This window comes from Onychostoma macrolepis, chromosome 23 (genome assembly GCF_012432095.1).
Source record: "Onychostoma macrolepis isolate SWU-2019 chromosome 23, ASM1243209v1, whole genome shotgun sequence".
NCBI lineage: Eukaryota > Metazoa > Chordata > Actinopteri > Cypriniformes > Cyprinidae > Onychostoma > Onychostoma macrolepis.
Genome location: NC_081177.1, coordinates 18,611,845 through 18,635,079, shown reverse-complemented (window position 1 = coordinate 18,635,079; position 23,235 = coordinate 18,611,845). Strand labels below are relative to the sequence as shown.

Sequence of the window (23,235 nt, the reverse complement as noted above, 5' to 3'; positions counted from 1 at the left end):
TGATGTGCTCTGTTTTGATCACTACTATAGACATCAATGTTTATATCCCAACTATAAACTTTCATCCCAGTATTTCTGTGATAATATGAATGATTGTTATACAAAAAAAATAATACTTTGCGTTCTAAAAGACTGTTGTGAAGCTGTTTCGTACCTAAACATGGTAACTGCTCTCTGTGTCAGCAGCAGTGTGAACGCAGTTTTGAATGTTCCGATATGACTTTGTCATTATGAATGAGATATTTGAATCGAGGGTGTTTGAATCGAGATTATGAACTTTTAATGATTAATCGTGCAGCTCTATCACTCACAGAGACATTTGGTTACTGAATGAACCAATGTGTTTGAATGATTCGGTTAAATGAATGATTCATTGACTCACTTAGGGATGCACGATATTGGATTTTTGCCGATATCCGATATTTTTCAACTCATTTTGGTCGATAGCCGATGCTGATACCGATATATTTCCTTTTGTTTGGAAACAACACCAAGTCTCTCCTGTGTGGAAATTATAAGCAAATTATTTTAAATTTTGGTTAGTTTTTAACAAGACATTATTTGTTAGAATTAAATAAACAATAATGAAGTTCTTTTATAATGACAGTACATTGAAGCTTTGAAAATAACTATAAATAAACTATATCAATCGCTGCATTTTTTTCAGAAAGATGAAGTAGTAACCTTAACATTTTATTTTAAGCTTTAACATTTGTAGATGGTCTAAAGCAAGAGTTGTAAAAATTCTAAATAAATCAATCTTTTAGAGCTCATAATTTGTTTAAAAAATATAACATAATACACATTAATGAATAAATCAGTATATATAAAATTATTTAATTTACAAGTGTCATGTTTGTGATTTTTTTTTTTAAATTCATGTAAGCTATAGCTTCTGACCTGTAAATCAAAACATACTCATGATTTTATGACATCAATTACTGCTTTATTTAATGAGAAACACAGTCTAAATGTTATTTGTGTGTTTTACTTCCATTTTATTAAAAATAGGCCAACAGCGCCCCCTACAGAATTAAAACTCCTTACCGAACGGGCATTAGGACCCAGGGGAAGCTGCTGCCACTGCACGTGCTATTACTGTTTACTGTATCATACACTGAGCGTCATTCTGTATGTGCATTCTCAGTTTAAATGCAGTGATCCAAAACAGTAAATCTAAATCACCATTCAGGCAAAATTTTGCTTTAAGAATTAGTCACACTGCTGAAGTGATCTAATCGCTAGCACCCCCTGAGCACATGTGAGTCAACTTATTTCTCTTATCGGCAAGACATATCGGCATAATATTTCATATCAGGCCAATGCCGATATGTACATTTAAAACCATTATCGGCTGATTCCGATATCGGTCCGATAATATCGTGCATCCCTAGACTCACTCATACAATCTATCTATCTATCTATCTATCGATTGATTGATTATGTAGCTATACAACACTAGACCACATCTCCGTTTGACTTCATCAGTGCTAAAAGCAGGATGAGTACCTCTTGGTCTTCACAGTGAACCTCTCGCTGAGTTTCTCCAGAGAGCGGGCATACTCTGCCTCAATCTCTCCCCGTCTGCGCAGGTACTCGCTTAGATCCTGCAGCTGCTGTGTCTTGACCTCCAGCTGCGCGTCTAGGATTTTTAGCTGCTCTGAGAGCTGACCCCGCACCTCTGAGCAAAGAGACAGAAGGGAAAGAGATCACATATGGATGGTTTTCAGCATAAAAAGTGGCGTGAACTGATGACTTTGTATCCCCCTGCACTAGTGTCCCTGGCCTGAGGCTGAGAGCTGATTGGATGAGGGAAGACAGCATCCCTAATACTGCCTATAAATACATCACAGTGCAGGCCTATATCTCACACATAGAACAAACATTACATGTAGAGGCTGTACTACCTAGTCAAGTGAAACAGAGAGAGAGCATTAGAGCAAGTTTTTACCTTTGATTTGTGTCTCATACTCTGCCAGACTCCCCTTTTCCTTTCGAAGTTTTCCATGTGATGTCATGTTCTCCTTCGCTGGTGTAGCACTCCTGTTGACTTGTTCACCGTGACTCACAGTCTGAGATGATCACACAAAGGTTTTGTTCTTCTTCACAAAGAAACTATTCTAATTCCTGTATCAATGTATTGGTGTTTTTTTTTTTTTTGCAAAACGAGTTATATTTCCATTATAGTGCAGAAAGGCATGCCACGTTCGGTCTGGAGTTCATACCGGGCTACTAAAGAAAAACCTTTTCACTCTTTTCAGTCTTTCAATCTGTGCCCTCAGCAGAAATGGAACAGGGAAGTCTCTGTGTGCACGTGTATGTTTGTGTGTGTGAGTGTTTGTGAACACGGAGGGAGTTCCAATCCAAGCAATTCTCTCTCAGCACTGAGTCTGTGCATTTAAAGGTTCGTTTTCGGAGCAGAGAATGTTGCAGGGGCCTGATTTTTACTGCTCTTTCCTGAGACTGTGGTTAAATGTGATTGTCCTTGCCTGGAAAAGACAGAGAGAGACACAGGAAGAGAATTACGGTAAGAGGTCGTGACGGAGACAAAGTACAAGATAGAACCATAAATGGAATATGGAAGTAAATACAAGTTAAGAGAGACAGGAGAGGAAGAGAGATGTTACTTCAGTATGACGTGTCTCTGGCACTTCCAGAAGACAAAAACGGTTAAGCGAACAGAGCACACCTGCCCACATCCTGTTTGTCTTCTATGGTGTGTGTGATTCAGAAAGATTCTCACATCAAGACATTCTCTCAATCCTAAATTAAGTATCCACACATTTAACTGCCTCTTAACCTCTTAAGTTCTCAACAGGGTTTACTTTAATTGAATGTCAAGTGGCAACCCAACAAAGTACCAAAATTGTATTTATTTTAGCACAATGCAACCTGTCCATGTTGGCATCTGCCTAGTTTGGCTGCTTCCACCAAGTGACAGATGAATTTGCATCAAAAATAGAGTCTAATTGGACACACAGTCTTTCATAATCAACAACAAACGATATAGGAGCTGTTTGCTTTTTCCTTCTTATGAAGTCTGTTTATTTTGCTATGCTAACATTTTATTATTTGCATTTAGCATCTTCAATGCTGCCTACAATCCAATCAGACAAACCTGTGATCCAATTTTTGGTCACAACCCACTGCTGAGAACAACTGCTCTAAAGCATGAGCTAAAAACTCAAATTAAAGACCTTAAACACGTCAGACAGGGAAAGGAGAAATTTTTAGAAGCTCTGACTCCGTCTACGTGACTGATTGTTTGTTGTAGGACAGCAGGCTGAACTGTGCTAGAGTTCCTGTGAGTTGCGCCAGTGATGGCCGTTGGTCTTATGAGAGGGTGGAGGGACCTGAGTCATCATGGCTCTCGGCACAAACACACACACTCATAGTCAGACCAGAGAGTGCTGCTCAAGCACTGTGCATTAAAAATTTAAGGTACCACACATATATGGTGAGTAACCTGAGAAACGCACACAGAAATGTTCTGCACATTGTGAATTAATGGACATACATTTACATGAATGGGTTAAAAAGGTTTCTCATCATAGACTTGCCTTGCCATAATATTTCAACAATTTTATAGCACTTGCACATGTTCATTTTTCTCTGATGTTGGTTAATGCTCAAAACATGCATGTAAACAAATAAAATACTAATACACACACACACACACACACTAAATGAGCTCATTTCAAATTTTATGCCTGCTACAGGTCTCAAAAAAGTTGGCACGGGGGCAACAAAGGGCTGAAAAAGTAATAAATTTTGAAAAGATTCAGCTGGGAGAACATCTAGCAACTAATTAATTTAATTGACATCAGGTCTATAACATGATTAGCTATAAAAGGGATGTCTTAGAGAGGCAGAGTCTCTCAGAAGTAAAGATGGGCAGAGGCTCTCCAATCTGTGAAAGAGTGCGTAAAAGGATTGTGGAATACTTTAAAAACAATGTTCCTCAACGTTAAATTGCAAAGGCTTTGCAAATCTCATCATCTACAGTGCATAACATTATCAAAAGTTTGAGAGAAACTGGAGAAATCTCTGTGCGTAAGGGACAAGGCCGAAGACCTTTGTTGGCTGCACGTGGTCTTCAGGCCCTCAGTCAACACTGCATCACTCATCGGCATAAGTCTGTCATTGACATTACTAAATGGGCCCAGGATTACTTCCAGAAACCATTGTCGGTAAACACAATCCGCTGTGCCATCTGCAGATGCCAACTAGACCTCTATCATGCAAAAAGGAAGCCATATGTGGACATGATCCAGAAAGGTATATAAAGGTTTTAGAGCAACATATGCTCCCCTCCAGACGACATGTATTTCAGCAGGACAATGCAAAACCACATACTGCAGCTATTACAATTAGCTATTATCGTAGTAGAAGAGTCCGGGTGCTGAATTGGCCTGCAGTCCAGATCTTTCACCTATAGAGAACATTTGGCACATCATTAAATGAAAAATACGTCAAAGACGACCACAAACTCTTCCACAGCTGGAAACCTATATCAGGCAAGAATGGGACCAAATTCCAACACCAGAACCTCATAACCTCGATGCCCAGACATCTTCAACCTGTTTTGAAAAGAAGAGGAGATGCTACACCATGGTAAAAATGCCCCCGTCCCAACTATTTTGAGACCTGTAGCAGGCATCAAATTTGAAATAAGCTCATTTTGTGTATAAAATTGTAAAATTTCTCAGTTTAAATATTTATGATGTTATCTATGTTCTATTGAGAAAAAAATATTGGCTCATGTGATTTAAAAGTCTTTTATATATTTAGATATTACTTATTGGTCCAAAACAGTACTCCGAATCTCTTGGATTACAATTTGCAACTAGACGGATGTACTGTTACGTCCTCTAAAGTAAAAAATCTGGGTGTTATATTAGACAGCAACTTGTCCTTTGAAAATCATATTTCCCATGTTACAAAAACAGCATTCTTCCATCTTAGAAACATTGCCAAGCTGTGAAACATGTTACCTGTTTCCGATGCAGAAAAGCTAGTTCATGCATTCATGACCTCTAGACTGGACTATTATAATGCACTGTTAGGTGGTTGTCCTGCATCTTCAATAAACAAGCTACAGATAGTCCAAAATGCAGTGGCTAGAGTCCTTACCAGGTCAAGAAAATATGATCATATTACTCCAATTTTACAGTCTCTGCACTGGCTACCTATTAAGTTCCGGATCAATTACAAAATATTATTACTTGCCTATAAGGCACTAAATGGTTTATCTCCTGCGTACCTAACTAGTCTTCTACCACGCTACAATCCAACCCGCTCCCTAAGGTTGCAAAATTCTGGACTTTTGGTAGTACCTAGGATAGCAAAGGATAGCTTTTTCACATTTGGCACCCAAACTCTAGAATAGCCTTTCTGATAACGTTCGGGGTTCAGACACACTCTCTCTGTTTAAATCTAGATTAAAGACACATCTCTTTAGCCAAGCATTCACATAATGCATCTTATAATCTTGTGCTGAATTTATATCTGATCAAATGTACATTATTATTCTTTAGATTGGGTTGAACAAATCATTTTTGCTTGAATAGAACAGCAGCTACGCTAATTAAGTTTCTATCTGTTTCTCTGATTCTGCCACGGGATGTAACTAGGAATTACTGAAGCGTCAGTCTGGATCCAACCCTTAAAAAGATCCGAGATGACCAAACACCTGAGAAGAGATGATGGCAACACCCCAGAGGACCACGGAGGATGCCAACCCTCAGACAACACATAATTACCGAGTTAAGTCTGTCATAACTTAAATATATTGGGTTTCTTCTGTGTGTATGTGTATATGTATGTATATATATGTGCATGTGAGCATATGTGTATGCATATATATATATAGTAGAAACTTAATTTCCTGTAAAGCTGCTTTGCAGCTAACATAAAATGCTTAGGAACTACAACCTACAACCTTTTTTTTTTTTTTTTTTTTTACATGGCCCCAGTTTTCAGGGGCTCAAATGTAATTGGACACATAAATGTAATCATAAATAAAATATTAATTTTTAATATTTTGTTTAGAATCCTTTGCAGACAATGACTGTCTTAAGTCTGGAACTCATGAACATAACCAGAGACTGGGTTTCCTCCTTTGTGATGCTTTGCCAGGCCTTTACTGCAGCTGACTTCAGTTGTTGATTGTTTGTGGGTCTTTCTGCCTTTAGTTTTATCTTCAACAAATGAAATGCATGCTCAATCGGGTTGAGATCAGGAGATTGACTTAGAATATTTCACTTTTTTATCTTCAAAAACTCCTGGGTTGCTTTTGCTGTATGTTTTGAGTCATCGTCCATTTGTACTATGAAGTGCCATCAAATCAACTTTACTGCATTTGGCTGAATCTGGGCAGAGAGTATATCCCTGCACACTTCATAATTCATCCGGCTAATTCTGTCTTCTGTCACGTCATCAATAAACACCAGTAACCCAGTGCCACTGGAAGCCATGCATGCTCATGCCATCACACTGCTCCACCATGCTTCACAGATGATGTTGTATGCTTCGGATCATGAACTGTTTCCAAGCCTTCTCCATACTTTTTTCTTCCTGTCATTCTAATCTTAATTTCATCTGCCCAAAGAATGCTTTTCCAGAAGTGGTCTGGCTTTTTTTAGATGTTTTTTGGCAAAGTCTAATCTGGCCTTGTTTGGTGAACCCTCTGTATTTGCTCTGGTGAAGTCTTCTCGATTGTAGACTTTGACAGTGACACGCTTACCTCCTGGAGAGTGTTCTTCACTTGGCTGGATGTTGTGAAAGGGTTTTCCATTATATAACTGTAACTTCAATATGTTTTGGTCAACAGCTAAAATAATAAAAATTGTGCCTGTGTCGAAATATGTATGAACCTAACAGTACGTATATATGCACGCACACACACACACACACACACATATACTGTTACCCTAACCTATATAATTATTATTGTGACACATTAGACAATTAAACACAATTTCAGTCTTTGTACTTCAAAATGTAATTTTTAATTCAATGTGTTACTTTCCGTTTCTTTGTAATTAGTTGTGAAATTTACTAGCAACTATTTCAATTGTTGTTTTTATGTAAATCTTTAACCACATTTTTTTCAACCGTTACATGAGCACAAAGCTTTTCATTTAACAATGGCATCAATATCAATATCAAAATAGCACAATTATTGCACATTATCCATAATACTAATAGTATAGACTATTTTTAAGCAACACATTTCCGTGTCAACTGACTCTGCAAAAGGCAGATCATATACTCTCAGTCATTGAGTGGTCATGACAGTTTGCTCTTCACGTCCTCCATCTCACTGTTTAGAGGTCAAAAGCCTCAGCCAGCCAATCAGAACTCAGCAAAGACTTCATTATGATAATGCTATTATTGATTCAGAAGAGTTGAATCGGATTTGTGCACAATGGGGTTGAATTTTATTGCATTAGTGTATGCCGGCACTGCTGCATGTCAGTGCGTTTTTGATATATACTCTTGGCAGTAGTTTCTCTATTTTATAGAAAGGATTGTGTCATTTTAACTGTAATCTACATCAGATGAAAAAAAAAAAAATGCAAGCCTGCATTTCTATAAATAAAACCCCACATGGTGTCCACTCATCTAATTGCATAATCTATTTAGCAATTCACAAATCAGCATAATAGTGGTGGTGAATTCTATTTTTAAATATATGTATATATATACTGTCGGCTACACATAAGCAAGCAAAGTACATATATTGATCCAGCAGTGGAATGCCTGCGTGAAACCACTCCGGTGTCCTGACTGAGTGAATGTGCCTGTTTAAACTTGATCTGTCTGCTGTATTGAGTTAAAGAAACTGAGGGGAATTGGAGATCCATGGGATCAATCCTGTTTTACGCTCCCAGTGGAGGCTGGGAAGAAGCTGAGCTCTGGTCTTATCTCTCAGAGCAGAAGACCACAGGGACCCTCACACACACACACACACACTTATAGCCAACACGCTTGAGACCTCTGCTGTGTTCTCTCATTGCCATGGATTGATGCTACCGCCACACAGACAAAGGCACAAATATTACTGCATCACAAAATGTTTATTTAAGAGTATAGCTAAACCCAGTATTAAAGTTCAAGTTCATTTACTCACCCTCATGCCATTTCAAACCAGTATGATCTTCTTTCTTCAGTGGAACACAACAGACGATAATAAGCTGAATGTGCTGTTTCATAAATGTAACAATGGTTGTCAAATATGATTTTCAAGACACCATTTTCAGTTAATAATCACTTAAATTTCAGTCTGATCCTCACACAAAGCTACTGTATGGTATGGCATCAAAAGACTTTCCTCATAAAATTGGTTGAGAGCTGGTCCTTTTTTTGTCTTTTTTGGAGCTTGACATCTACTTTTGAATGCATGGAAAATTGCAGCTTGAACATTCTGTCTAATACCTCTTTTTATATTCCAAGTCATATGAGTTTGAAACAACATGGTGATGGTGAGACAGAATGCCGTGCTGTACAATAAATCTTTAAAGATCGCAATCTTGATTCAAACACCCACGCTATCTAATTTCTAAAAGACAATGATTCACCTGTGTCAAATCATACCGGTGCCCATTTTCAACCCCCTGCCAAATTATTACCCCTCTCGCTGAAATCGCTATATGATTGCCTAATCCTAACCCCTCCCCCACCCTAACCCTAACAATACTAGGGGGGTAATAATCTGGCAGGGGTCAGAATTGGGCACAACACCGGAACATTCAAATCTGCGTTCACACAGCCGTTTACACAGAGAGAAGACGGTTACCATTGTTTAGGTAAAAAACAGCTTCGAACAGTCTTTTCAACTACACAGTATTATTTCTGGTTTGCAGTTAATCATATGAGTTCGGATATAAACATTGATGTCTATAATAGAAATCAAAACAGAGCAAATCACCTTTTGGAAGTAACTAGTGTTTCAAATAACGGTTATATTGATTATATTGTTAAAAATGTATTTGTCATTGAATCATTCATTCAAGAGATTTGTTCAAAAACATGGACAACAATGAAACAAGTGAAGTATTTATGAGTGAGTCAGTGGCTACGTTTACATGCACAATTTTTGGTTCTATGAATTCATTCCGATTGATGAATCTGAATGTAGTGTTTACATGAACGTTAAATAAAGTGATCGGGTTGATGTGCGCGTTTATATGTCATAAGCTTCAATTCGAAATTGATTTTTTTTGCGCACACTGCACAAATATGGAATTTCTCACTGTTTGTACATAATAACCATCCTACACGGTTTCTTTATTTGTTTTCAACAGCAGAAATAATATTTATCCATTTCTGGATAAATATAGCCTACATATAAACTGTGCTGTGCTGCTCATATTTATCACGCAGTAAAAATGCCCCTCCCTGCGCACAAAAATGGGTTGCCTGTGGATGAGAATCCGAAACAAGAACTGGTGGGTCTGGTGGGTCATTATGCTATTTCTGCATCATTGCACATGCGCAGTCTTTTCAGTTTTCAATCCGATTGAGTGTTTACATGCACTCTCAATCGTATTAGAAACGGAATAAACCACACCCATCGAAATTTAATTCGTATCGAGCTCAATCGGATCGATTACGGTGTTTACATGAAGGCTTTTCAATCCGATTGAGCCGTCAATCCGATTACAAACAGATTATTTGGTTGCATGTAAACGTTGTCAGAGTCATTCATACAAACCACTTTTTCATCATTTTAATATTAAAAATTGGCTTATTAAATAAATTCTATTTTAAATTTATAGGCTATTCATTCAAAATACCTAAACACTTTTAAATAGATTGCAGCAATTAATATTTTGTCACATTATTTTGTTTAGTTCAGAATCATGGTAGAATTGTGAACTCTATTTGAGAAAAAAAAAAAAAAGATTTTCAATTTATCCAGAACCGTGCAGCTCTAAATAACATGTTCATTTTTGGGGAGAACTCTCTTTAAATAACAACTGTAAAAGTCTTTACTGTCTCTTTTGATCAATTTAATGCATCCTTGCTGAATAAAAGTATTAACATCTTTCGGTACAGGAGATGCAAATCACAGCTAAAACACACAATGTATGTTCCCACCAGCACCCACACACTCTATCCTGCCAATATGCCAGTACAACACTAAAGTCACACTATGAAGTGCAACATACCCATAACGTTAAATGCTATTCAAAATGGAAACACACTAACTCATCTAATTACACAACAGTAAACCACATCATCACTACCTACACAACAGTACAGAAACTCATGTGATGTGACCATTGATAATGCATACCACATCCGTGACACAGTTATTCCTCACACCCCAGTCTCATTTTTTAAAGAAAGCTTCAGATGTGTGCCTGTCCACAAATCTTATTGCTAATGTTCATTATCTACAACAAATACTGAAATGACATCACAATTGCACCAAGAGCCATTAAATTGAGCATAATTCTGAACTTGCATGTTATGCACTATGGAAAAAAAGGCATTTCTGCAAAAGCAATTAGCAAATATTGCCTGAGACTAATAAGTTAATTAAGACATGCCTTGCTCTGATGGCTGCCAATAGGAATGAAATATCACAAATGAGATTTATTTGATGAAACATAAACAGTAATATTGTGAAATATTATTACAATTTAAAATAGCTGATTTCTATTTAAATATTTTTTTTCTATGATGGCAAAGCTCAATTTTCAGCAGCCATTACTCCAGTCTTTAGTGTCACATGGAAATCAGTCTAATATGTCTGAAATCATTTCTGAGATTTTAACTCACATAAGCTATGAAAGAGCAACTTCTGAGCAATAACACTTTTAAGAGATAGCAAGAGCTTTGAGGGACAACTCAGAGCAGTAAATAGGAGCTGAGTAGAGGTCACGCTGAGATGAGACTGCTTATTTGACAATCACGATTCCCTTTGCTGCACTGTCGCTCCTTTTCAGAATGTGTACAGGAAAACACACACAGACACACTCACCCTCTCTCTCTCTCTCTCACACACACACACACACACTCTCTCTCTAATCCCATATTAAGCAGCTTGAGTCACTGTAGTCTTTCTTGCACTTCCCCTGAAGTCTGACATTGTGATATTGTCTGTGGGTACAGGGAACACATCTCTCCTCTTCTGCTTATCTGCCAAGTTTTGCCTCTGAAGACTCACACATCTACCTTTCAATACCTCTTTCAAGGGAGCATCTATCCCAGCTGCCACATATCTGCCTTTTCAAGGGTTAGTTCACCCGTCTTTGTTTACTCATAAACATGTTGTTCTGAACCTGTATGGTTTTTTTATTCATTGGAACACAAATGGAGAAGTTTAGCAGAATGTTGATACTTCTCTTTTCTATCAAATGAAAGTGCATGATGACCAGACTGTCGAGCTGCAAAGCTGACACCACAAGTGGTACATATTACTATCATTTCAATAAGCCACATGTTCCCTTTTTGCGAGCAGCAGACTGAAATGCAAGTAATTATTTAGCTCTTAAAAAGAAAAAAGAAATAAATCGTGTTCCAAACCTGTATGACTTACTGTCCTCTGTGGAACACAAAATAACATATATTTTTTTTAAATGTCTCAGCGCTTATTTTGCCCATACAGTGAAAGTCAATAAGGTCCAGTCTTGATTCAGACCCCATTGACTTTCATTGTATTGACAATTGACAATGATCAAAATATCTTCTTTTGTGTTTGTGTCTGGAATGACATGGTGAGTAAATGATGACAGAATTTTCATTTTTTGGTGTATTTCTGCTATTAAATCTCATTCATGTTCATGTAGGTTTGTTGTCAGTGATGCAAAATGTATTTGGATCTAGTGTGTCTTATAACTACTTGTGACAATAAATTTGAATATGTAAAACTCAATATGTATTACTTGAACATTTATTATCTGAATATACATTTCATATTTGAATATTTAAATCCAAATACAGAAATCTTAGCCGTAGATGAAAATATTTTTCAAAGATCAAAATAAATGTAAAATTAAAAAGTTATAAAAATAAACAAAATAAAAGTTTATTCCTCACATAGTTATAGTATGACTGCAGATGACTAGGAATACTGTGCAAATTAGCTACTTTTATGATACTTTTTCTCATATGTAAAGCCTGACAACCATTCGCTTTCATTGTATGGAAAAGAGCAGCATGAACACTCTACTAACCATCTCCTTTTATGCTAGACAGAACTCATACAGGTTTGAAACTACACGAGGAAGCCTAAATAATAACAATTTTATTTCAACGTGTACTATTCCTTTAAGGTTGATTAGAAGTGTGAAAATGAAAGGCAGGAGATTGTGCAAGAGGAAGAGAGAAAGAGCGACACAGAGGGAAACCCTCCGCCAAATGACAACACCACAGAGGTAGAGGAGGTGAGAGGGGAGGTGATGAGGTGGAAGAATGAAGCAAAGAGGTGGGACGGACAGCCTGATAACAATCAATGCTGAGACATACTGAAAGAGGAAGCAGCCCGTCAGTTAGCGGCTTTCTCTCGCTGTGTGGCATTCATGCGCACAATCAGTCATGTATACAAAAGCACACAGCCTGTGCGTGGACGCGATGGACGCATCTGCCAAAAACACGCACACACTCATCCTATCGAAAGGATAATAACGCATGCATCTAGAAATGCCCGCTGTCATACACACACAAACATGTCAGCGAGCCTCCACTGCGTGTGTGAGGAGGTGGAGTGAGAACACAAAAAACATACAAACGGTCATGCTGAGAGGACTGCACAGTGAATTTACGGTCATAAATAATAAAGAAAACCCTGTCTTACCTCATTCTCCTAGGTTCTGTGTCTCTTTCCCTCTCGCTGGACACAGAGAACACTGTGTTTGAGTCACAGATTTTATGCAGCCAGTTTGATTTCACCCCCTCTGACACATTCTACACACATGACTCTCTCTCTCTCTCTCTCTCTCTCTCTCTCTCTCTATGTCTCTCTCTCAGGGAGTGCATTCAAAATAAGGTGGAAATACACACGCGCGCGCACACACAAGCATGCATGCTAGAAAACAGCTCCCCTTCTTTGGTTCACACACATGCACACACTCCACACGCGCATGCTAAAACACAGCCTCTCTCTCTGTCTCCTCCGCTCTCAGGCAATCAGAGAGAATGTCATAACCGAAGCCACGCCCCCTTCTCCCCCCTCCCCGCAGGCTTACTATAAATACAGGGATGGATATGAATATGCCGTCTTGTTCTCTTAGACTTCCCCCCTCCCGTTTTGCTCCATCTCTCATTCCTAATATTCCCTCTCTCTCCCTCTCTGTGGCCATGAAATGCTTCTCTTATGACCTTGCATTGTGCTCGCGGACTACCAGCCCCCCTTTCTCTGCGTGCGCACACACACACGCGCGTTCAGGATTAATGTACACTCGTGAATCTATTTAATGTTCTTGCAGATGAGCTATAAAACTGATATTAATGCAGTGCCAATCCAAAAGGAATTGAATGGGTAATACCAATAACTGAGTGATAAACAAACAATGGCCGACGCTTCTGTATACACATACACCTGCTGGCACTGTAATAGCCGGTTCACACAGCACGCCTTTTTTTTTTTCTTTTTTTTCGTTCCACTGCATTGTTTTTCTGTGGACCGTTGAACGTTACGCCACATCGAAGTTCAACTTCTTATAAACGTTGTTTCAATTGCACTGCTCTGCGCCTTGCTTTCAAACGCAACACGTTCCATGTGAACGGGCTGTTGTTACACCACGCGAGCGCGCGCTGTCATGTGCTAATGACTTATCTGTCACATCTAGTATGCAATGCATGTGCAAATATTTATGTAGCTCATTAGAGCCAATATTGTTATGCATACAATAAGAGCAGGGCATAACAAGTTTTCAGAGGAGTTCGCGCCTCACAGGAAATGCTGCCCACGAAACCGCCAATTTACTCGGTCACATCGTGACAGCAACAGCTTCGGATGCTAAAAGGATACCGAGAAGTGCTTGTGTGTGGGGGTCGTGACTTGTAAATGTGCCAGAATTATTATATTTGTTGTTGAAACATAAATATGCTTGGCTAATGAATTTAGAAGAGGCAGTTATGTTTTTCACCGTTCTGTAAAAACACCGGCGTCATTTGCATATGCATGAGAACAATTTTATTTTAGATAAATGAGAAGACCTTAATGGGATAGTTGATCCAAAAATGAAAATTCTGTCATCATTTCCTCACTCTGGTGTTGTTGCAAACCAGTATGGATTGCTTTCTTCTGAAAAACACAACAGAAGGTTTTGAAGAACTAAACAGTTCAGATTGACTTCCATTTTATGGACAAAAACACAGGCATTTTTCAAAATATCTTCTTCTGTGTTCAAGAGATTAGAAAGAAAGAAAGAAAGAAAGTCAAGGTTTTGGAATAACATGAGGATGAAAAATGATGACAGAATTACAAAATTGTGGATGAACTATCCCTTTAATATCTAGAATGAGATTATTTGTTATTCTTAAAATCAATTTTAATAATATTTCCAAATCCACATTTGTAGTAATGTACAATAAAGCTTAGGGTTTGGCTTTATTTATTTTTTTATTTTATTTTTTTCCGAAAAACACTCAGAACAAGCAATCACATAGCAATGCTTAAAAACCGCTCAGAACACACTATCTATCACATAGAAAAACTCAATGTAATTCTCATGTAATGAAACATAAATGTAGCAATGTATTCCTTTACATTTTGTGGTTTAATATCTAATGAATAATTCAATATTTCTGGCCAACTGTAGGCTACAGCAAAATTCCTGTCTTGAGTTTTGTAAGGTGCAAAGAGAAGTTCAACCCCTTCACCTCCCCCATCTTTCCTGTGCTTGTTTCCTTCCTCTCTCATGTAAAGCCTGTGTTCGCTCTCTTTCTCTCGCTATAAAATCCTCAGGATGTGACAAATAAAGAGAAATTACGCCCCTTAAATGCTATAATGTGAAACAAACACAATATATATTTACACATAAAACCAGACAGAAGCACACACACCTGAGCAAAACATCTACAGCTGCAGTGCCGCCCAATCTCACCAGATATAAAAAGATTGATGATTATTGATCCCTAAAGAGAAATCCAGTGCAGCAGCAGCATTATTAAACAGAGTGCACATATAATTAAACCGTATATGCGTCTAGTAAGCATAAACAATATATGTGTGTGTAGCTGGTCAGAAAGGACTTACAAAATCATGGATATAATAGCTGTGACAAGGATTGTTGCACATGCTCCAGTTCCCTTGTGGCAAACGAACGGTCTACGGGAAGCATCACCCCACCCATGAGTGCTTGGAAAGGCGACTCCACTGTGAGGGTGGCTGGGGGGAAGCCATGATGTGACTTGGACATCAATGTGACGTGAACATTATAGTAGGCTGTCAGATTTGTGCAATACGAGAAGCGATTTATAGGGCCCAGCAGGTAACAAACATATAAGCAGTTTTTCAGTGCTGCCTCTGATACTATTGGTTCTACACTTGCTCCTCTTCCCGCATCAACCCTTACTACCCCGGCCCGTCCTCCCTAGGGACAGTTCAGTTTCCACTTGGTCAGTCAGTCCTCACAGCTTTGACCTACTTCATGTCTCTGGCTTCACATGTGTACTCATAGGCTCGCACACTCAAAACTGCACATGCAGCGATGCAAATGAATGCTGAGTGGTGATTACAAAGCTGATTTCACCTGCTGTGGTCTGATGAATACATCAACAAAGCTTCTGTTCAGAGATGCTGATGGACTGCAGATTGTAGCAGTGACATAAACAGACCACATAGACACGTGTGCATTGATCATAGAGTGGGGTTCAAAACTCTGAAACCACAGTCAATGCTGAGATTCAAAATCAATCATAAAGAGGACGTTTATTTAAAAACTATAAAACCAGAAAAATGAACAAATAGGAAATGTTTTAATTCATATTTAAGCAAATTGGTGACATTGCAACATGTGACTCTTTCAACAGATGTTTTTGCTCAAAATGCTCTTTGGATTATTTTCAAATCATGCTAGAGAACAAGATGATCAGGTTTCACACATACCTGTAGAGCTCGTGAAATTTGAGTGCTGCTGCCATTAAAGCAAAAGGGGAACTAAGCAAACACTGGGATTATTTTTTAGTTCGCTACAATACTTATTAATATAGTTTGTAATAAAAAGTAAAAATTAAATGGGAACAATGCAAACTAGAAACATTTTCACTAACAGACTGATCTCTGAACACATTTAGACCCCTTACTTTTAAACATGTATGTTTTCCAGAATATACAGCGTAGTAAATACTAAGAATAAAAAATGCTTAAAGGATAAGTTTGCCAACTTTCAACTAGCCAGTAGTATGTATATGAACAAAATTGTGTTATCTGTGTTATTTGCACCAAGATATCCCCACGACTTAATCCTTAACCCTTTTGACACCTCCAGGGCTTTTGTGAAAACTACAGATTTTTTTTAAAATTTCATTTCTACTGTACAGACAGCCCATCTTGCCAGCGGTGAATTACTACTTTAAACAAAATGGGCATTAAAGTATTGTGCTACATCTTAACATATTCATTATTCATATTAGTCATTATTTTTACAGTTCCGTCAAAAAAATGTACAATACAATTTTACAATTAAAGCAAGTGGCACTGAAATTACAAACTCACAGCCAGATATATATAGACTTGCTTGTAAAAGGGGAAGTCTGGTAGCGCAACTCTGTGGCCATTCTAAGTACTGCAAGTGTGAAGTGACTTAGTTTTGACACAAATTTGCAGTAGCCCCTAACTGCAGAACAAAGATCCAGGGGGTGGAGATGGGTGGGTTTAGGTATTTGTAAGGTGGGAGGAGTTGGATCTTTATCCAACCTCGCCCCCTGGATCTTATGTTCTGCAGTGAGGACCATCTCCAAATTTGCGAAAAACCTCTGAAAAATAAGCCTTATATGCTGTATGCTGTTTATTAGTCAAACCAGCATGCACAATTTTTCTTGCAAATAACTCTCATAAACAGATCTGATAAATTCAACAAACAGTATGGCGTATAAGTCTCTTATACACCTCTTCATAAATAATATATTAATCATTTGCATATGCAAATTATATGGGTTCATATTAACAACGAATTAAATTGTTATGAGGTATAATTATTGCAACATCCCAGAGTATGTCCAAATATGGACATGAAAATACTACCAAGCAATAACAATCCCAATTAAGTGAATCTAGTGTCACACGTTAAGGCATATTAAACAGGTCTGATCCTCTGAGACACAGGATATCTACAGAGAGTACATGCTGTATATGGTTGAATCAGGAACGGAGGGTAGGGTGAGGACAAGAGGGAGTTTCTACTGGCAATGAGGGGGTTGGGCTACTGTGATGTAGCTGTGGCCCAGGGGTGAAAAGGCACTGCTGTGTAAACTGATGTCAGTGTGGATCACCGCTGCGTGTGCGTCTCATCTGCTCAGCCTGTCTCACAGCCTTCTCCAGCTCCCCCTGGGACAGCAGCCTGCAGCGCTGCAGGGCAGAGAGCAGCTGGGCCCGAGAGTTGCTGATGAACGAGTGGGACAGGAAATAGGGGAGACCACCTCCATTCTTGAGGAAGTAGAGGGGCACTCTGACCATACCTAATACCTGGAGACAGATAAAAATGTTGCATAATAAGATTTTGTAAGTACATTTACACACACGTGAAATAATAGACAGAGTTTTAACCTCTAAACCATGGTCTGTGGCTGTAACTACAGCTGCTTTCTCTATCTCTTTCAGCTCTGACTCTGTCATCTTCTTGATGTAGAAGTGCGTGAGGAGCCGAGGGCAGGATGGAGAGAAACAGGAGGACACGTGATTGTCCACGCTCACAGGCACAGCCACGCCCACCTCCTCGTGGAGCTCTCTGCTAAGCCCCGCCTCCAGCGTCTCCTCAGACGGGTTCACCAATCTGATTATATAAAATAAAACACAGCCTTCATGAATAATGCCGGTTCATTTGTAAACAACTTAAAATTCATTCAGTTTATTTATTTTATTTATTGCATAAAGAGGAACTCACCCCCCTGGGAAACCCAGCAAGCCATCAAAACGCATCTGCATCTGAATGACAGTAATCTGAATTCAGGTTCAGGGCGTTCATTTACATATTATTTTTAACTTCATGCTTTAGTATAGTGCACCTGTCATAGTCACACTCTTCACATAAAGGTAAAAGACGTGCAGGTCACAGTGAGTGCACTCCTCCTTACCAGTACTATATGTTTGATTGGGATTTTCCCGAAGAGTTTGGCACTACAGTCTCCGTACAGCATAATGTGACACGCATGTCTGTAGCCCTCCCGTGTCAACGCATCTTCTCTCGTGATCTGTTCCGCCATTACAGGACGAGCAATAAACAAACAAATGAATCAGTCAGTTGTATATTTAATAACGCGTATTGGTAGAATAACACCAGACACTATGTGCGTGTGTGTTACAACTGCAAGCAATAACGCGCCACTATAATCACCTGACGTTCACTATTTCAAAATAATAGTCCATTGAGAACGCAGCTCTAACTTTTTTTTTTCCATAACTTTTTTAAACCATAGCTACCACAATACACCATTTTGCACAGTACACAAACTGTGCAAACTTTTGTATTTACCACATCTGTCAAATAAAACTATTAAAATGAAAATGAATACAAATCCTGAAACATAAGCCTATTTAAAATGTTCGGGGTCCCAAATTAATTCATAATTATTTTGAAGAATTGGCAACAATAATTGTTTTAACCATAGTGTTTTAGCCAATACTACCATGGAAATTATAGGTATTGTAAGGTTGGACGCAATAATTTATTTTATATAGCCCTGTATCACTAATGAGAAGGATAGGCTTAAACAAATGCTTACTGGTAATATTTATAGTCATATAGTTTATAATTATATTGCATATATTTAAAAGTTATGCACATTAAGAATTCACTACGCAGTTTTTATTAACTTTTCAGACAACGTACGTCTGTTGTCCTATAGATGGCAGTAGAAACTAAATTGTGCACCTTAAGATGTTAACGTTCATTTAACAAAGAAAGAAAGAAAGAAAGAAACCGAAAAAGTGTTCCTGTTGAAAGAAGAAGCCAGAGGAGAAAGACAAAGTGAATATAGATGCAGTGCTTCCCCTTCTCTTTTATGTCACTCCAAATCTATGCCACCTGTGCATAGCACTAGAAATAACCTCTTATATCTAAATGCAGTGTGGCTTCAAAAGCAAAGCCGATTCCACGGTCATAACTGTTAATTCCTCGTGCATGCACTGACTCTAGTTTCATATTGCCCAATTAGTTTGCAAAGAACCAGTGAACTGCTATGGCCCTCACATAACATTGCAAGTATCAAGACATGTCATTTCAAAATTACTGCGACAACAACAAAACTAATCTAAAAGTTATTCTTATTGTATTTACATTGAAATGTTTGTACATATCCTATAGTATAAATCCTTGTGGTTAAACAGAAAGTGATTACTGTAGGATAATGGTGTTTGGTTCCTGTTCATAAAATGGTATTAGTGTATCCATGCAAGTTTAAAAGTTCTAACCGCAAGAAACCTTCAGTAATTTATTTCATAAACAAACTATTAAATGTCTGAGTGCTGTAGCAGCCCTGAGGGAATGTGCAGTAGACATCTTGAGTGTAAGACTACACTGCTTCCATGCCATACAACACTTGACAGGATTCTTCAGCAGCCTTATAGGAGCTTTACAAGTTAAACCATGATGCTCCTACCATCTCTCTGACCTTGTGCATTGCAAGGTGATGACTGGAGGAAATATTCTGTTTCACAACCACTCCCTTCTTTTCCAACAAATATCATTTGTCTTCTCAACTCTTGTGCCAGTTGGACACAGAACACGCAAGCATAATGCCCTACCAAATAATATAGGACAATATAATAAAGTTTATACATGTAAACATTTAAACAACTGAAATATCTGAAAATAGAAGTGAGCATTAGTGAGCACTCGTGTATCAATGGTAAATAAACTACAACAAACACAGCTACAGATTCACTAAATGCAAGGCAAAGGATGAGAACTGTGGGTAAATATGGTACTGTTGTGTGTGTGTGTGTGTACCTGTTTTTCTATTCAGGTGGGGACTTAAACCTGAATACACACAGACTCATGGGGACTCGTGTCACGGTGGGGACCTAAATTGAGGTCCCCACGGGTAAACAAGCTAATAAATCTAAGTTTTTGAAAATCTAAAAATGCAGAAAGTTTCTTTTAAGGGGTAGGTTTAGGTGTAGGGCAATAGAATATACGGTCTGTACAGTAGAAAAAGCATTACGCCTATGGAGAGTCCCCACAAGGATAGCAAACCAGACATGTGTGTGTGTGTGTGTGTGTGTGTGTGTATTCTTTAACAGCTGTTGCAGTGTTGGATACGGCTAATGTGGGTTTTCTGAGTCAGACGTGTGGATGTTTTCATCAGTCCCTGGGCCTTTGAATTGTTAAGAGACATTTCACATAGCAATATCTATGGGAGACTGACTGAATTAACCCATATTCATTTCCCATTCCAATCTGTCAAGGTTCCCATTGTCCCATGGTAGGAGACCGTAAATGAATGTAGAGATGTGTGCAGGTGTATATAAGTGGGGCTGAGAATTTTAATTGCTGGTTTTATGTACTATTTAAATAGTAATGATGTTAGTGTAAGACTATACTGGGAATGTTAAGAGACAATGAGACAGATGGAGAGATAAAGTGAGGTTATGAGGCTGAGCACATGGTCACATTCATCACAGCTCTTGTTTTGCTCATTTCAATCACTGTAAATACATAGCACTTAAACATTCTGATGTGGTAAGCTGGAAAATCATTTCAGTGATTTACCATGATTTCTTTGGCCACAAATTAAATTAAATTATTAAATGGTGGAATTCTTCTAATTATTATTAGTAAATTATTATATTATGAATTGAAGAACTAGATTAATGAAAAAGGTCAATTAATCAATTCAATGATTTTAAATTAAATATTTGTATTATTATTAAATTAATATTACTTGTTGTTTGAAGACTGAATTGTTCCATCAGTTAATAGTTCATTAGCCTCACAGTAGGCTGCTGGTCAAGCAACAGAGCAACTTTGTGCTTTAATATAGAATTCAACTGATTTGCAGCCACAGCTGTGTGTATATGCATGCTTTACAATGGCTTTAAACACGGTTCATCCAATCAAATTTCAGAGCTGAATCTACCCGTTTTATAAAATGTAACTGAAACTTTGAGCATCCGCGCCCATAGACTTGAATCAGGCATCTAGGGTTGTTGAAGTCAGTGTTGACTCAAGGCCTTGTTAACTCTGTCCGTCCTCTCTGGGCTTACCGTGTGGCAGGGTATTGCGCCAGAATGGCTGCGCTATTCTTGAGCCTCAGCGCTTTCTAAGTTTAAAAGGTTTATGTGAGCTGCTGGCTATTGTTCTGGTGAAGGCGTCAGGGATTGTTATGAGGGATCTTAGGGGGAGAGATATAGTGCTGTCAAAATCCAGACTAAAATAAGCAGACAGCTGTGGGTGCTCATATCTAGGTTATGTGTTTGAGTGTGTGTGAGACTGATGGTGTAGCAATGGAGAACTAACACAATGCAGATGGGCCGTGTGTTGAAGCCAGATGAGGGAGAATGGCACTGCTTGTCTCCATCCAATGAGTCACTTGCTAAAACACTGATTAGCTTACATTATTGCTGATTTGAGGGGATGGGCTGGCTGGTTATCCTGAGATTAGGACATCTAGGATTTCCCAAACTCCCCTTCTCTTCATTCTCGCCTCAATCACACACACAGGTGCAGGGGGGTTGCTGTATGCCAGGGTCTTACGCCACTGTCAGAGGCAGATCAGTGGGAAAAATTAATGTAGTATCCTGAATTGTGGGGAGACGAACGCTGCTCAGCTGGGATCTGGTTCACATGTCTGCGCCTGGTGGATAGATCGCACAGGATTTTGAAGACCAGGAGATACTGTATGTTTTGATTGGCAAGAGGAAAACATTTATTAAGAGGCAGTTAATGTGTATTTTTCTTGCCCCCATTGGGTGTGGGTATACAGAATGCGACCACCCTCCTCCACCTCTGACCTTTTAGTCTCTGTGTTAGAGCTTTGTGCCACTGGATGAGAACTGATAATCTGTAACAACTGCTCACCATGTGTAGAACTTCAAACCCTGGTTCCTGGAAGCTTTGTTTAGGTGTGCCATGTCAGCCACTCTTTATGGCAAATGACATTGTAATAAATGGTATAATGTTGAAGAGAAACTATCTATAAGGTAAACACTGAACTGAGGAAATAATCAAACATGTTCACCTAAACGGTCTTCTTTCTCTGATGTTTAGCTTTGGAAAGTCTGATTCATTCTAGTGAATTGGTTCATCTTAACCGGTTCTCTGTTCTAGGTAGCATTAGAACGTCTGACTCATTCTAATGAATCAGTTCATCTTAAACTGTTCTCTCTGTCTCATGTACCATTGAAAATTTTGAGCCTTGATGAATCAGTTTATGTTTAACAGTTCTGTCTGTCCTGTGTAGCATTGAAAAGTCAGATTCCTTCTAATAAATTACTTCTTCCAAACAAATAGATTACAAAATGATTCACAGGTTCAATTCCTTGCACCATGTACTATTTTCTATTTATGTAAATAGATACGTATGATTGTAGTAGGATACATATAAATTGGTCTGTTTAATATAATACTGCCACTCTGACTGTTCACTGTTTTGGTGTAAGCTTTGATTAAATTATAAATTACATCACTGAAGAGTTTTATTTTTCTCCAAAAACATATTTTACCCTTAAGTAACTTCGGTATAGTTATAGCTAATTATGTTTTCAAAAAAAGTTGCCTCAACTAATTAATGACATAATTCCTGACATCAATACAAACACACAAAAAATATTTTAAAAATAAATTAAAAATAGTAATAAATAAATATTTTTAAAAATGCACTCATGAAAAATCACTCGGGGTACATTCTCGGTATAAACATGTACCAAACCTAAATAGTGACATCTGTGTACCTCTGACAGTATTTATAGGGTTGACATAGTGTGGACGCTCTTTCAGTGTTTGATCACTGGCAGATCACTCTCAGTAATTTCTAAGGGAAACAAAACAGAGCACCGCCTCTTTAACCACAAACCCATGCCAGACAGCACGGCTATCTCTGCACGGAATGCCGGCTATT

General features: G+C 38.3%; 2 protein-coding genes across 5 annotated transcripts in view; both read right to left on the bottom strand.

Annotated features, from left to right (window-relative positions):
• The window catches only part of arhgap4b (Rho GTPase activating protein 4b), a 40,815-nt gene extending 27,680 nt beyond the window's left edge, over positions 1 to 13,135 (bottom strand). For 3 of the 4 annotated variants that reach the window (XM_058762883.1, XM_058762884.1, XM_058762885.1), the window contains exons 1-3: positions 12,809 to 13,135; positions 1,952 to 2,489; positions 1,510 to 1,681 (exon numbers count right to left, since the gene is read on the bottom strand). In XM_058762883.1, the coding sequence (XP_058618866.1) occupies positions 1,510 to 1,681; positions 1,952 to 2,018 (239 nt within the window). In that variant the 5' untranslated portion in view covers positions 2,019 to 2,489; positions 12,809 to 13,135. Of the gene's footprint in view, positions 1 to 382; positions 502 to 1,509; positions 1,682 to 1,951; positions 2,490 to 12,808 lie in introns of those variants that run through there. The other variant, XM_058762886.1, reaches the window with a different exon arrangement.
• A 2,784-nt stretch (positions 13,136 to 15,919) lies between these two features.
• Positions 15,920 to 18,526, bottom strand: zgc:103759 (U8 snoRNA-decapping enzyme). The gene is made up of 4 exons (XM_058763575.1): positions 18,253 to 18,526; positions 18,063 to 18,103; positions 17,726 to 17,951; positions 15,920 to 17,644 (listed from the first exon to the last, which is right to left on the bottom strand). Exons 1-4 carry the CDS (start codon positions 18,379 to 18,381, stop codon positions 17,438 to 17,440), a joined length of 603 nt encoding a protein of 200 aa, XP_058619558.1. The 5' UTR covers positions 18,382 to 18,526; the 3' UTR covers positions 15,920 to 17,437.
• Positions 18,527 to 23,235: the final 4,709 nt, after the last annotated feature.

Excerpts from the sequence above, each read along its gene's own strand:
- zgc:103759 (XM_058763575.1), bottom strand. The coding sequence starts at position 18,381 with ATGGCGGAACAGATCACGAGAGAAGATGCGTTGACACGGGAGGGCTAC. Across the intron at positions 18,104-18,252 it reads CAATCAAACATATAGTACTG|ATGCAGATGCGTTTTGATGG; the intron begins GTAAGGAGGAGT and ends ACTGTCATTCAG. Across the intron at positions 17,952-18,062 it reads TTGCTGGGTTTCCCAGGGGG|ATTGGTGAACCCGTCTGAGG; the intron begins GTGAGTTCCTCT and ends TTATATAATCAG.